The sequence below is a fragment of the Plectropomus leopardus genome, chromosome 3, assembly GCF_026936395.1.
Source record: "Plectropomus leopardus strain MGB_pleo_1.0 chromosome 3, ASM2693639v1, whole genome shotgun sequence".
In the NCBI taxonomy this organism is placed as follows: Eukaryota; Metazoa; Chordata; class Actinopteri; order Perciformes; family Serranidae; genus Plectropomus; species Plectropomus leopardus.
This window is the reverse complement of record NC_142178.1, coordinates 22,524,272-22,538,527: the sequence shown is the minus strand read 5'-3', so window position 1 is coordinate 22,538,527 and position 14,256 is coordinate 22,524,272. Positions and strand designations below refer to the sequence as shown.

General features: G+C 38.7%; 1 protein-coding gene across 7 annotated transcripts in view; it reads right to left on the bottom strand.

The window, feature by feature from the left end:
• The window catches only part of lrba (LPS-responsive vesicle trafficking, beach and anchor containing), a 229,435-nt gene extending 219,024 nt beyond the window's left edge, over positions 1-10,411 (bottom strand). For 5 of the 7 annotated variants that reach the window (XM_088075889.1, XM_088075891.1, XM_088075892.1 and 2 more), the window contains exon 1: positions 9,499-10,411. In XM_088075889.1, coding sequence (XP_087932015.1) covers positions 9,499-9,684 — 186 coding nt within the window. In that variant the 5' untranslated portion in view covers positions 9,685-10,411. The remainder of the gene's footprint in view (positions 1-9,498) is intronic. The other 2 variants (XM_042484500.2, XM_042484503.2) reach the window with 1 other exon arrangement.
• Positions 10,412-14,256: the final 3,845 nt, after the last annotated feature.

The window sequence follows — 14,256 nt, the reverse complement described above, 5'->3', positions numbered from 1 at the left end:
AGGGGGTGTTTGCTGTTTTTTTGTCCACTGAAAAAGGGGCTTTATTGTCATACTGCTGTCAATATGTGAGCTTTTTCTAACTTTGGCTGTGGTTGTCCCCCCGAAAGGACCCTAAAAATAAAGTTAATTTAAATAGCATTGATAGAAAGACATGTGTGACTGAGAATCCCCCTTTTAAGTATTCAGCAGTATTCAAACTAAAGTCTGACCAAACCTTTACATAAGAATCTCAAGATGAGGTCACTGTCAGTCGTTTTTAACAGACCAAATTACATGTATGGGAAACACTAGAGGTTAAAAAAAGTGCTCTTTTTTCCATTTCAACTGACCCTAGCTATAGTCTGAATGATACGGTTTCTATTTGCCCCTGTGTCCAACTTTAGGGCACAGTTTAATTAACTGTTCGGTATCTGAGAGTCTCCACCAACGATTCCTGGCCCCAGCTTCCTCCAACATAACCAGTTCAGTAGCATTCTGTTAAAATACCATTGTGAGCCGGCACTGTTTATAGAAAAAACAGTAAGAGGATAGATGTAGGCCAAGAAGTAAACTGTACTATGGCCCTGTTTCCTAAAAACAGGCAGCACAACTGCAACAACTGGAGGAGCGGAGAAATGATTTGTGATTGGTTAATCCTTCCCTTCACACTCGGCTGTTAAAAGGCAAACTTGAAGTTGAATGCTGTGAATGGAAAATGGGGCCTGCTGTTGAGAGACGCTACTCACCACCAGGGAAATTCGGTTTCATGGATTTACCAAAAACCAATGAAGAAGGATACCAAGCAACACACTAAAAAACATAACAACACAATTGGGATCTTTCATAGGTTTGTTCTCTGAGAATATATTTATTCTGACAGCTTTAAAACCAAACTTTCAAATAAAAAACAGATGATGAGTTTGTATTTTTTGTCTTTGGAAAGCATCATGTCTAGTAGAAAATGTATTATGTTTCCATGTTTACCCACTGTAAAGCACACAAACCAATTAGTCTACAAATAAGTGAGCAAAATAATGAGTCTAAAATAAGCACACCAACTTTGAGCAATTTAATAATTAGAATCGTGCTCATTGGGCTGAAAAGTATACCAACAATGAAGCAAATTGACCACTCTGCCCTGTGACAGACAAAACACAATAACCGTAACCCTACAACAACAGAGCCGTCCGTAGGTTGTATTGCAATTAGCACAAAAGACAAAACAATACTTTGAGCTAGTTAAGCGGCAAAATGCCACATCAGACAAGTTTTCATGTCCACTTTGTCCAAAGAAAGATGTGAAAACAAATGAAAGGGCAGTGCTAACAATAGTCAAATCTAATTTTTGGTAACTTAGACAAAAATAACCCATCAAAGATATTTCAAACTGCTACAAAGCCCCAAAGCCCCCTGAATCTCAAGCTTTCTCAATCATATATCTCTAAATGTGTGTTTCACAAGACGTTACAGTGTCTTGGCTGATTTAAATCTCGTTCAAACATCATTGAACCTTGAGGCAATCTGGCTGTTTGTCAGCACACAGCAGGTGAGGAGGCATGATGGGTCCATTATCTGATCTGCTCTGGGGCTAAATTATGTAAAACTATACGGGTAAGCAGAAAACGGACATCCCAGTAGTGGCTATTTAGAACCAGTTCTAGCTACATTGTTTGGGGGCTAATTAAACCTGTGTGCTGATTTAAATGCTATAACTGTCAACAAGATGCCATGCCAAAATGGTGTAATGGCCACAAACACGCTCTTTTGTTTAGGGAGGTAAAAAGGTCACAGTGAGCACTGAAGGTAACATTAAAAGTAAAGAATTCACACACTTCAGACTACAAACAGAGTCGAGTCATGCTTATTTAGACAACAGCCCTCAAGTGCTTCAAACTGCTTTCAGCTACAGTTGAGAAAGTGGAAAAAGGTGTGACCGTGGAATTGGGCTGATGCGACAGATAACAGGGAGAAGCAGATAGGGTTTCATTCATGTGTCAGATTAGAGGGCTCTTTGTTACTGCCAGAGAGGGCAAAGCATGCCTGGAGAGAGGACAAGGATCGCCCTCACTCCCCAACCACTTGTGTTATTGTGTGCGGCTGAAGGGATAGTTGGTGCGTTTGTTGCATTCCTGTCTGCATCATATGCACATACTGGTAGGCAAGGAATTTAAAGAAGCTGGCATGCTGTTCCTCACTGTCATGACTCTAACATTATAGCAATGATGATTGATTTGATAGGCCACTTTTTGGTTAACTTTTACATCTAAATCACAAAGAACTCCTACTTTCCAGTTGTGTTCCTTTAAAATAAGAAATTAGCAGGAAAATATTTGCATTGTTTAACCTTCAAACATTACAATCAGACTCACAACAAACTTTCAACCAAAACCATCTCCAGGGCTAGATAACTGGAAAAATCTAATTTTAAGGTCTTCTAAAGACAGCACAAATGACTAAAGTGGTTGTTTTAAAACTGTTCCTTGTGGTTTGTTCTTTATCTCACTTCATATCTGCAGCCAACCTTAGTTCCATGTTAGAAAAGGCAAAAATAGGCTACACCCGCTGATAGCTAAAGTAAAGCTAGTGAAATCAATTTCACGATTTTAAAACCTGATACATTATAAATTCCAGAGCACAGCTACTTTGCATGATTCTCCCCTGCAGTGCTGTGAAAGAAAAGGTACTAAGTAGTCTATTTTAAGAAGCACAGGGAAGATGCAGTTTAGAACAATTAATTTCACTTATGACAGCGTATCTCAAAGGAAGGATCCTCAATGTAGACATCAGTACAAGAGATGATACAGTGGGCAACAACGCACCATCAAAAAGACACTGTGCATGTTCAATTAAAGAACGGCACCTTAAAATATTTCTGAACAAATGGAATAAACCATATTTTTTCTCTCTGACACAAGTAGACAAAGAAAATCTGAAATTCAGAACAACTCAAGGTGTCTACTTTTTTGAAGTTTCCCATTACAGAGTATACTAAATACAGGCACAAAGCATGAAATATTTACAGACCCAGAACATGAGAGGACTTTTAAGCTGTAGCTACAGCCTAATATACATTAAATAAATTGGATTTAAACTGGTACTTCAGTATATAGGCCTACAATATATTTATACTCAGTAATACATGAAGTGTGTTCTTACAAAACAATGTCGTGGAACAGAGGGGTTCAATAAATATTTACTATGTTGTATCTAGTTTCAAATAGTCCTGTATCAGAACATAGTGACTTTGGTTTGTAAAGCCCTGGGACATCCTGGATCCATTCATGTTTAGTCCCAAAAATGGATCACATAAAAATTTAATACACCTAAAAGTGAGTTAAAGGTATACTATGCTGGAATTGTCATTTACTGTTTGTCAACAGTATCGCCAGTAAAGAGAATATGAAAGCAAACCACAGATCTCCTCTCATTTCCTATGTTTGCTTTTTTAAGCGCAATGTCTGCGATTTTTGTGGCTTCCTCTTAGATGTGTGCTACTTACAGTCTGGCACCTAGTGTTGGCACAATATAGGAATTTCTTACTTTGATAAAATACCTTAGAGATATCTATTTTTGATACTGTTTTCAATACCATGAGGAAAAACTGACAGTGAGGGCAGAAAAACATGAGCATGAGGTGCCAACGACAACTTTTCTTTTCTTGGTCAAGCAGCAGAATATCTGAAGTAAACATTAACAAAAATGACAACTTTTTACATAAATGGAAACATTTTTTTTGCAGTAGTGCATAACTTAAAAACTTCAGAGACTGTCACACATGCAAAAGGGCAATTAGAAAACAAAACCATGTCGAGAAAAAGCCTAAACTGTATGCAACCAGAGTGAATGTGACAAGTGAGGCAAGGACAGCACTGTGAGTGAGAGAGGAGAGGCGAGGCTATGGGGGCCCTGCGGTGTGAGTGTGAGTGAGTGTGTGTGAGTGTGTGTGTGTGTGTGTGTGTGTGTGTGTGTGTGTGTTTGTCCACGCACGTCAACTCGCTGTTGAGAGAGGAGAGAGCAAGAAAGTATTAGCAATAGTATCGATACTACAGAAAATGAGTATTGAAATTGTTTCAAATATTCATAATCAATATGCACCAATAAACTGATACATTTGCTGCCACTACTGGCACATGGTTGCTACCTGTTTTTTTAAGTCTTGACCTCACCTGTGCACTGTGACAAAGAATGTCCTAAATATTGCAAAATATTCAGAAAATAAGTCAATACAGAGGGCAGACCACCACAAACTTCTAGTGGGTCAAAAGTGATGATTGAGAGGGATAACGTCTGTATGAGTCTACTCTACTTACATTGTTTTTTTTAGTAAAGTCCTGCATAGTATAGCTTTAAACATGTGGTCACCCCTTGTATCCTTGCTACTCTGCTGCATACATTAAAAGGTAACCTATAACACCTTAATGCAATGTTTAAAATCATATGGGATATGAACAATGACATGAATTCAACCATGTGCAGGCATAGCTTTGGTTTCCACTGCTGTCCACACAGTTAGCAGCACAACCCTGAGACCTTGACTACAGGTAAAGCCAAAGGTGCATTCCACTCAATAAAGTCACACATCTCCTGTGTCACTTAACAGACGAGCCAGGAGCAGCAGAGCTTTACATTAGTCAATGGTTTACAGAGACCTGAGAGTTTCTCTACATTCAGTGGAGACTGGAGTGGCAGCATCGTAATGTTAAACAGTGACAAACTTAAGTGACATTGGAGCAGGTGGTGCATGGTGGTCTTTTTGTTGTCAGAGTGCGTAGGATTTTTTTTTGGGGAGGGGGGGTGGTTTAAGGAGTTGAGGCCCAATCCTTACATAAATATCATGATCAGCATCTAAAGCTCCCACAGTGTTTTGGGGTTTCTTTGCTTGTTTTGTTTTATAAAACTATTTAACTCACAAGTTGACAGAGAAGTAGATCTCAAACTAGCAGATGATGACGCAGAGACTGTTAAGAATACATTTATTGTCCAATGAATGACTTTTTTTTAAAGTTTAGCTGAAGTTTACTCTTTTCTATTAACATTCCACAGTTATAGGATCATCATCTAATCTTTGCACTCGCCTTTTTTGCTTCTGTGAGTAAGTGGTCATGTTTTAAGGGCACGGTCACACATGAGCGAAATTAACACTGGCCAATATACGTCTCCTGTTCACTTCCATTCAGTGTGAGCAGAGAGGCCAAAAAACATTTGCTTCTAGTGGCAAAGCAAATTGCATCTTTACATCACACTGAATAAAAAATTTAGTGAACTCAGACCAGTGAAGTTGCAGCAAAAGCCACTAGCAAAGACGTTTGTGTTGAGGAGACATTGATTGTTGCCATGTTTAACCAGCTGTTACTGTATGATACTGGACAAGAAGAACACAAAAATTCTCACATTAGAGATGCTGCCTGGCTGGCAATGAGTTCGGAGACAGGCATGAAATAAAATGGAAAATGTACCAATAGCATCATATTTTGCTGAATTAATTAGGAAGCCAGCTAAAATTAGCTCGGAAGCTAACTTTCTGTGCCCGTCATGTCAGGCACTGCCAACATGGTCGCTCATGTGTGGTGATACCCTAATATCGAGATTGCCATTTTGAAAGCAGTGAACCTAGTGCTGGAATTAAATTGTGGAAAAAAATCTTAATTTCTGTCTTATCTATAATTATCCTAATTAAGGAGCTGTCATTACGTTCAGTTATCGTGTATTAAAAAATAAAATAAGCATGTACTTTCAATATCAACCACCTGTTCCCTAGCTAACCCCACATCCGCTGAAAATCACATCAGAGTGGACGGATGCATGTGTCAGTAGTGTCTGTTGCAGAAATCCTGTCTGAGAATTAACACCCAACCTTGGAACCCCTTGCAGCTTTCAGAATATTGTGTTGGTTAGCCAGACAAGAAAACCAACACAATACTGCTTCCTGTAAAACTGTGGTCTGCTATTTACGGCACAGGAGCTCACACAAAGTGACTGTGTTCTACCTGCAGTAAACAAGTGACTGGTGAAGAAAGTCAAACATTTACCAGGCTCAAGAGACCCAAATATTTTTCTCAAGAGTTGGCAGACCAATAGGGCTGAAACACCAGTGACCATGAGACCATTTGGAATTTGACAGGAAGCCAGTTTCTCTGGCTTGCTTGATGTTCAACTTTGTTCACCAGTACTTGTGCAGTGCAAGGAGCGCACTGTTTAATCAGTTTGTGTCATCTTGTGGGCTGAGGGCTGCTGCCTAGTGTTTTATCTCAACTAGTTTGGTTTGAGGTTTTTTTTTTGTGCCACAAACTAAACAATTCAATTTCAGAAAGCTGCACAGGACTGTAAAGTAGGGCATTGATTCTCTGAGGAATTGGGAGTAGCCCTTTCACATTATTATTAGTCCTTGGATTCAGCGTAGAATATATCACTTATTGCCACTTTTAAGGCTAACAAAGTAAAAATAAGACAGAGATTATATATCCAGAGAGTAACTGTTGTGTGGCAGTTGTAGTACAAAGTAGGAAGGAGTGCAAATAAAACAAAATATAAACAGAAAATGTAAGGACATGCTATATCTTGAAGTGTGATACTACTGCACTTATGCTTGCTTTAAATGCATGAAAAAAAATATGTTGTGTAGTTCACTGCCTCCAGCACACCAGCTCTGCTTTGATACTGTCAACCCAGACAGGTTTGATCCAAGGAGCCATTACAAGGAAACCAACATTACTCAGTAGCAGAACATGACAGACTACAGTGAGTATGTGGCTGTGTGTTAAGGATACTCCACCACATAGACAGAAAACCATTTCCTAATTAAAAACATTATGGATACCAGTTTAAATATTAACTGCTACTTATATAAAGATGAGGCGTAAGGGTTTCAAATCCTAGCTCTCAACTTTACTTTCACTATAAACTGAAACAGCCCTACCCGAAACTGAGGTGTAAAACTCACAGAGCAGTGTTACAGCTGCTCTGGCTGAAGATATGAGGCAAAACCAAAGCCAGCATAACGAGCTGCTTTTATAAAAAACAACTGAATGCTGTTGTGCATGAACCCAGCCCATGTGTCACTAGTCATCACAACCACTATCCTAGGTCACACTAAAATTGTTAAGATAAACCCCCTGGGGAAACTCTGCTGTTTGCAATCACATACAGTCGAGGACTCATGCATTGCTTCAAATGAGACGCTGCAAAAGAGAAGACTCTGGACTGTGTGGCAAATCAGATTATCACCCATTTGAAGGAGCAGAGGATGTGGAGGGTTTGAGAGACAGCGTGAGGAGGGTGGTGAGTGTAATGAAATGCATGGTGCTATCGCTCAAAGTCCTAAAATGACACTGACCACGCTAAACATAGAGGTCCAGGGGGCACAGGCAGAGCTGCACACTCATATTTATGTCACATATACATAAGCCAGGCTGTCTGTGCAGAGTAAGAAAATGCAAAAACCCTTAGTAGCTATCTCTTTAGACTGTGCAACTGAAAACAATACTTCCTTTTGATATTCTATATTTGCTGCCTCACAAATCTGAAGCCACTACAGGGCAAGCAGTCACATGTTTTCTGATACTCATTTGGTCTAATAATAAAAGACTAAAATAAATGTGACCAAGAACACACACAAGCAGTGGCTGGCATCTCTATTAAACTATTCCATTTAATATTTAGGCCCAGCTTCTATTAAAGCACAAATTCAACATTTTCACTCAAGAGAAAACAATGAATGTAACCCTTAACCCTTTGACACCTTTTCTTTTAAAGTGCATGAAAAGATGTAATCATTAATAATTAAAACTGATATGTTAAACACGATATTTAAGTGTACATCTCAGACTAATGTAGCATAACATCTAAATATAACTTTTGAGTTGTATTTTTGTCTTTTTTGTTGTACCCACTTTGATGTAGTGGTTGGCTCTCTGGTTAGATGATGGGGGAGCTTTGTGTTTACCACCCCTGAGGAGATATTCATCCACTACAATTCATTTACTTCCACTGTGGGGGTTGGTGTTGGAGCAAACTTTGTGACTACAGAGATGGAAGATGAGCCTCCTTTTACTAAAAGGCCTCTATTGTCTTGCCACAGTGACAAAGCAGTTTTGCAGGTTCCACCTTTACCTCTCTCTCCCCCCTTTTTTTCCTCCAACCTAACCAGCCCAACTCTGTCTGAGCATGCTTGCTAAACTTCCTCATTACGGGCAGTTTCATTCATTCTCGTGCAGGTGCTGCAAAGTCATTTTATAACTATGGGGCAGCCAAAGGGCTATCAGTGCAGCAGACAGACAAAGCTGGATAACGACTAAGGTGGCCAACAGGTAGTAGACAGATAAGGCACACACACTCTGCCTGACCTGGATATGTCACAAAAAGCACCAGCTGACTTGCTTCACCAGCTTTTTTGCCAGGATCATTCTCCTGACATATTTAATTAAAAACTGAGGAATAGTGTGTTTTTTTCCTTGATTAAACCTAATAATTCCATGTTTTGTATGTTGAGACATAATTAGGTCATAACTTAAAAACTGTACGTAACTGCAATAGGCATATGACATTACACAAAAAAAATAAGAAATATGGTAAATGAGAACTCTAACACAATACACTACACTGAACTTATACTGAAAACCATACACCACTGGTTCCCAACCTGGGGGTCCCAACCCCTACCGGGGGTCATCAAAGCTTCACAGGGGTAACAAGGCTTTCTTGCTTTTAAGGGGTGTTAAAAAACTTTTTAAAAATATACAGTAAGCCTATATCTCAGGATTTAAAAAAATAGAATGATATTGTTATTTTAAGTTTATATTATTCAAAGTATAAACTTCAAAGAAATCTCACAGGATAACGGCACAATGAAGACTATATTCACAGAGCATCACTCTCTGCTAAAAAGTCTATACTGTATCCTTACAGTGCTGTCCTGCATTAGAAAAGTATGCAGTTAAAACTTCCAAAGAGCTCATAATGGTCAAGCATCAGGAAGGAGAAAACACTGAATTTGCCAGAAAAGAGGCCTATTAAGTATAAATGATTGTCTTTGTTTTAAAAGTAACTAAAAACACAAGAACTTATCTCTGATGCAATGCATGGAGGAAATAATCTGCTCAAAATCATACAAATCCCTCATTTTACACCAATTGAGTTCACTATTTGGGATAATTGCAAATAATCTAGTATTAATTTATATCGAATATAATATGAAATATCCATAATATGTCACATAGTCAGGGGTCATCAGTTTACTCAATTGTAAATAAATAACTAAAAAAGGCCAAGTAGAGAAAAAAAAAGTCATTTAGCATATATCTCATGGCAGCTTTCAATGTGTTCTGCCTGCACACCATAAAGTGACAGCTAAACCACTGGTGCTTAAAGTATGCCACTTAATTTTGTGTTGCACCATCATGAACGCCTTTTTATGCAGATGAGGGTGATGTCAGACTTTTGCAAACGTTTAGATCTCACTGTGAGTACTACAGCGTGACAGCGCTATCTAAGGCCTATCCTGAGCTCTCATAATCAGCTTACCAGGTTGAACACCGTCTCCACAATGTCTCGGTTGGAAACTTCCCCAACTTCCACCAGGCCGGCGAGCACGGCGAATTTCATCCTGATCCCCCTGATAGGCACTCCGGGGTTGAGCGCCATGGCGCCTGATCTCCCGTCCTTCCCATCACCTGGCAGCGCAGCGCCCGCTGTCTCCTCGCTAGCCATTGCTACGGAAGGGACGGGACAGGTGGTGTTCACAGGTAAGGCACCTGTTCACCTCCAATGGGTGACAGTGCAGCCGATGTTGGAGGAGAAAGAAGGCTCTATCTCCCCTTCAGCTGAGTTGTTGACAGTCTACAGGCACACAGACAAAACGTTTTACTCCCCATCCAAAACAGTTTAGCGAAAGTAGGCAAAAAAAAGGCGCAGAGATAGTGTGTTAGCCGTTTAAACTGCGAGGCTGGAAATGTCAGTGAACTACTCCTCTCCTCAGGTCCGTAACTTGATCCCAGACCGATGGATTAATGCCGTTAAAAGCCGCGAGGAAGTGTGCTGCAGGTAACAACGGGGGACGCAGGTGAAGCAGAGCTCGCGCCGGTTTCTCCTCAGCTCGGTCAAACGGCAAACGAGGATACGGTGACTTTAGTGTCTCCGCACAGCAGTGAAGTTGCTAGTGTCACTGAGTCCAGACACTTGACAGGTAGCGCGCTTGGCACAAGCCAAAACTCACAAACTGGAGGAAAAGGGGGTTTGTCCGTGGACGCAGCTCCGGCGGAAGTCGACTAAGGACAGATGTCCGCTTTGTCCTCGACCGGCAAACTCCTCGGACTTGCCTAAATGTCAGCGTTTGCCCAGCTGCGCCGCTTTCTCTTCCTGATTTACCCCGGTAGCTTCAGCTCGTCACCGCCATGACAGTGTAGCCCTTGAGTGAGTGGCGCATGCGCAGTGGGGAGCTGGGTCTATTCCGCTCATTGGCAGGTGTGCCGCTCAGGTGGCTTTTTAGCACGACACACCGTTCAGCTAAAATCAACACAGCGCCCGTTTATTCAGTTACAGCGAGTTATGTTTCATCATCCTGACAAGGAAATAAAATCGGTGGTGAAAGAAACTCAGTGAATTTACTCAAGTAGCCTACTAACTATTTTTACATGGGCTACCTCTACTTTACTTGAGCATTTTCATTTTCTGCTACTTAATGATAACAATAATAATAATCTTTATTTATGTTGCACTTTTCAAACTTAATAACTTAATAACTCTCTAAATAAAAAGGTTTACAGAATAAAATAAGATGTCAGAAACCCTTGTAGCCCCTCCCCTGCCCCCTAGTGACATAGTCAAATAATAAAATAGCAATGCCTATAGAAACATATGAGGGTGCAAGTTCATAAATGCAATTGATTAGACAAATAACCATGTGTATAAGCAGATAAGATGCTAATAAAAGAAATGATGCCATATAAATGATACATTTGTAGTCGGAAATATTTTTGCTTTTTACTCCACTCTATCTTTACACATAGCCTATTTACTTAATATGTCAAAATACAGTAGGGAAGACAGGGGATGGTTGTAACTGGGTTGATAGATTATTGGCCAGGCCAATTATTGGGGCCAATATCTGGCATTTTGCTGATTATCTGTCCCTACATTTTATTTTAACGATTGCCGATAAAATTAATTAATTAAAAAATGCAAAGAAAGTTTCAACATGGGAGGAACTTTTACTTTGTAAACCCTCAGGGAGCTATTTTTATTTATTAATTTTTTATTCAAATTTTTAATGACTTTATGATAAAAAAAAAAGTTGCTGGGAACTTGCTGTACATGATGCTGAACATTTCAGTTTTGATTAAACATTTGCTAAAGGCATTTTAACAAAGTTTTGTGTTGGAGTTTGTTCTAATTATTAACAGAAAGATTTTCATTTTTATTGTAAATGCATATGAAATATTCAAAAATAGAAATAAAGGATACTAGATAGTTACATATGTCACAAATAAAAACAAGTGACTAAAAATTATGCAAATTAAATCAGGTGGTGAATAAAGTGTCTGGTTTCTGTAGACAGAATGGCAGCTTGAAATGTTATTGCACTCAGCAAAAATATAAAGTGCCTCATCATCAAAAGACAGTGGTGCAGAACTTAAACTGATATAGTGTTTGGATAGAAAATGTACCACTCCACCTTAAGAAGCTGCAGCATTGCAATACTATTTTTTCCTAATACTAAATTAATGCAACAGTAATATTTCAATGATAATCTCTTACTCTGAAAGGGGCTGTTCTGCATCATGAGTAGCCTTCTCATACTTGATACTTTTGATCAAGTACGTATATTTTGTACATAACACTTTTGTGCTTTTATGTAAGTAAAGTTTTGAATGTAGGACTTAAACTTATTGTTGGCCTATATTGTATTACTGTGTAAGGATATAAATACTTCTTCCACCAAATTCTACCATTTTATTTAAATTCTCTTTTAGACAGACACACATGTCAAAATAAACAGCCATAAATAAAGCAAAAATACAAAACTATGAAGACTGTTTTCTTTCACTAAACTGATTAATGGTGGTTTTATAACATTGTATTGCTTTAATCTCCTATAGCATCACCTCAGTAACAAATATGGGCCCTTACTGCACCAGTTAAGAAACAGAAAAAAGGTGCTAGTTTCACATACTATACATTACATTACATTACATTACAAAACCCAGAAGCACCTGAGGAAATCCAGGAAAACTTTCATGTTGCTTGTGATACAGGACTACATACCTTGTGGTAGATCAATAAACTCTTAACCGACAGCCTATCATAGATATAATTTCAGAAAAACATACATCATTCACCAACTGTAGACAAAAATCACACCTCAAGATATAACTGATGAAAAAATACCATAAATAATAAATCAATACATTACTGTGTCTTAGCCTTAGGGGAACGTGTATCTTAAGATATGTTGAACAAGCCCTGGATACAGTTTTATGCTGGGGAAAAAAAACACACAGACAGGAGGGTTGAAATGTATTTAGAACTTTGTTTTTCTGCAGCACAGCAGCACATTGACAGATGTCTGCATCCTGAGGCAGTGGAAACCAAACATTAAAGCAAACTGACAGCCCTGCTTTGCTTGCCTTTTCAAATAACAGCCAACAACCCATGTCATGAGAGGTGTTTACATAGCTGAATAGATAAAGGTTCCAATTTTATGTCTATTATTGCATCAAGGAAAATCCAATTAAAAACAAATTTGTAAAGTTATGATCCATATGTATGCACTAAAGTATGACCAAGTATTTGTCTCATCCTTTCTCTGCTCATTATGTTGACTTCATATTTGCTCTGCAGGACGGCTGAGCAGCTATGAGCGCTGATGCCACTGCGGCAGCTGGCGTCACTGTTACCATTGACCTCCCAGTAAAGTGTATCTGAGCCCTCAGGGACGCTGGGCGTCATGGAAGCCAGCAGCACCACCCATGAGACGCAGGCCTCGTCTCTGATGTAATGACCTGAAAATCAACAGACTTGTTCACTGCAGCTCAAAGGTAGACCTTCTTAAATAAGGCCCTGAAAAGCTTTTACTGACCTTCAAACTGAACACAGACCATGTTTAATTATTTTTTTTAACTGGGCCCTATCAAGATAATGAGGCTCCAAGCTTCAGACACTCTGTGGCATATCAAAATTTTGCTTTAACCATCTTTTGCTCTCTTACTGCCACCCTGTGTGAAAGTCTCTTTCTGAGCGGACAATTATCATTCCTGCACATGATTTAGTGTCAAAGACAACAGAAGCTTTACTTTCAGATTGTTTTGGATTAAAGACTGCAGGATTCTTTTAAGAACACTGACAGAAGAGAAAAGTACATTAATGATGGCAAAATGAAATTCCCAGCCAGCTGTTTAATGTTTTAGATTTTAGATTAGATTATATCTAACACTGCAGATATAATTGGGTGCAAGAAGAAGAGAATACTGATTTTAAAAAACAGCCACCATGCTAAAAGTAACTCTATGTCTTAGTCTCAAAACATTTTAAAGTGAAAAAAATCTGAAATTTTATGTTGGCACCACCTGCTGCACGAAAGAATAAGAATAATCTTGATAGATATATTTAGGCTCTTCTGCTGCAGTCTCAAATTTACATGCTCAAAATATCCTTGCATGCACAGAGACACTGTATTTATCAGGCTTTTATTACTCATTTTAATAGGAAGATATTCACAGTGTAAGGAATGCAGATACTATACGCATGCAGATTATTTACTTTGATTATATTTTACCAACAGACAAAATTCTTTCTTTTGTTACAATGACAGTTTGGCTGGATAACAAGCTACACACCTACATGACGCGTTTACACACCTAGAGACTGGTTCTGCCTGTTCAGAGAGTGGGATTGTGTTGGTTTTTTTTTTAATAAACCATGTAATACAATAGTACTGTTACAAGTTATGTTGTTATTGTTATTTGTTTTTAAAAGGCCTATTGTAAAGTAGGAATTCAACACAATATATGAAACATACGTAGGGAAGCAAATATAGGCTGAACCAGTGTGAATTTTGCAACAACTAAAAGTTCAAATCTAAAGTAATTGCAACATTATCCAGTAATTATCAAATGTCACATTTATTGCATTTAAGTATTTTGCATATTCTTTTGTTTATGTGGTTTGAGTTTCCCTACTTCAAGTTGGTAATTTGTTTTTCAGTTTAAAAAAATGTATGTGTGAAAGGACTTCAGAAACTGATAACTAAAGCTATTTTTGTTCTTTTTCTACATCAGTTGATTT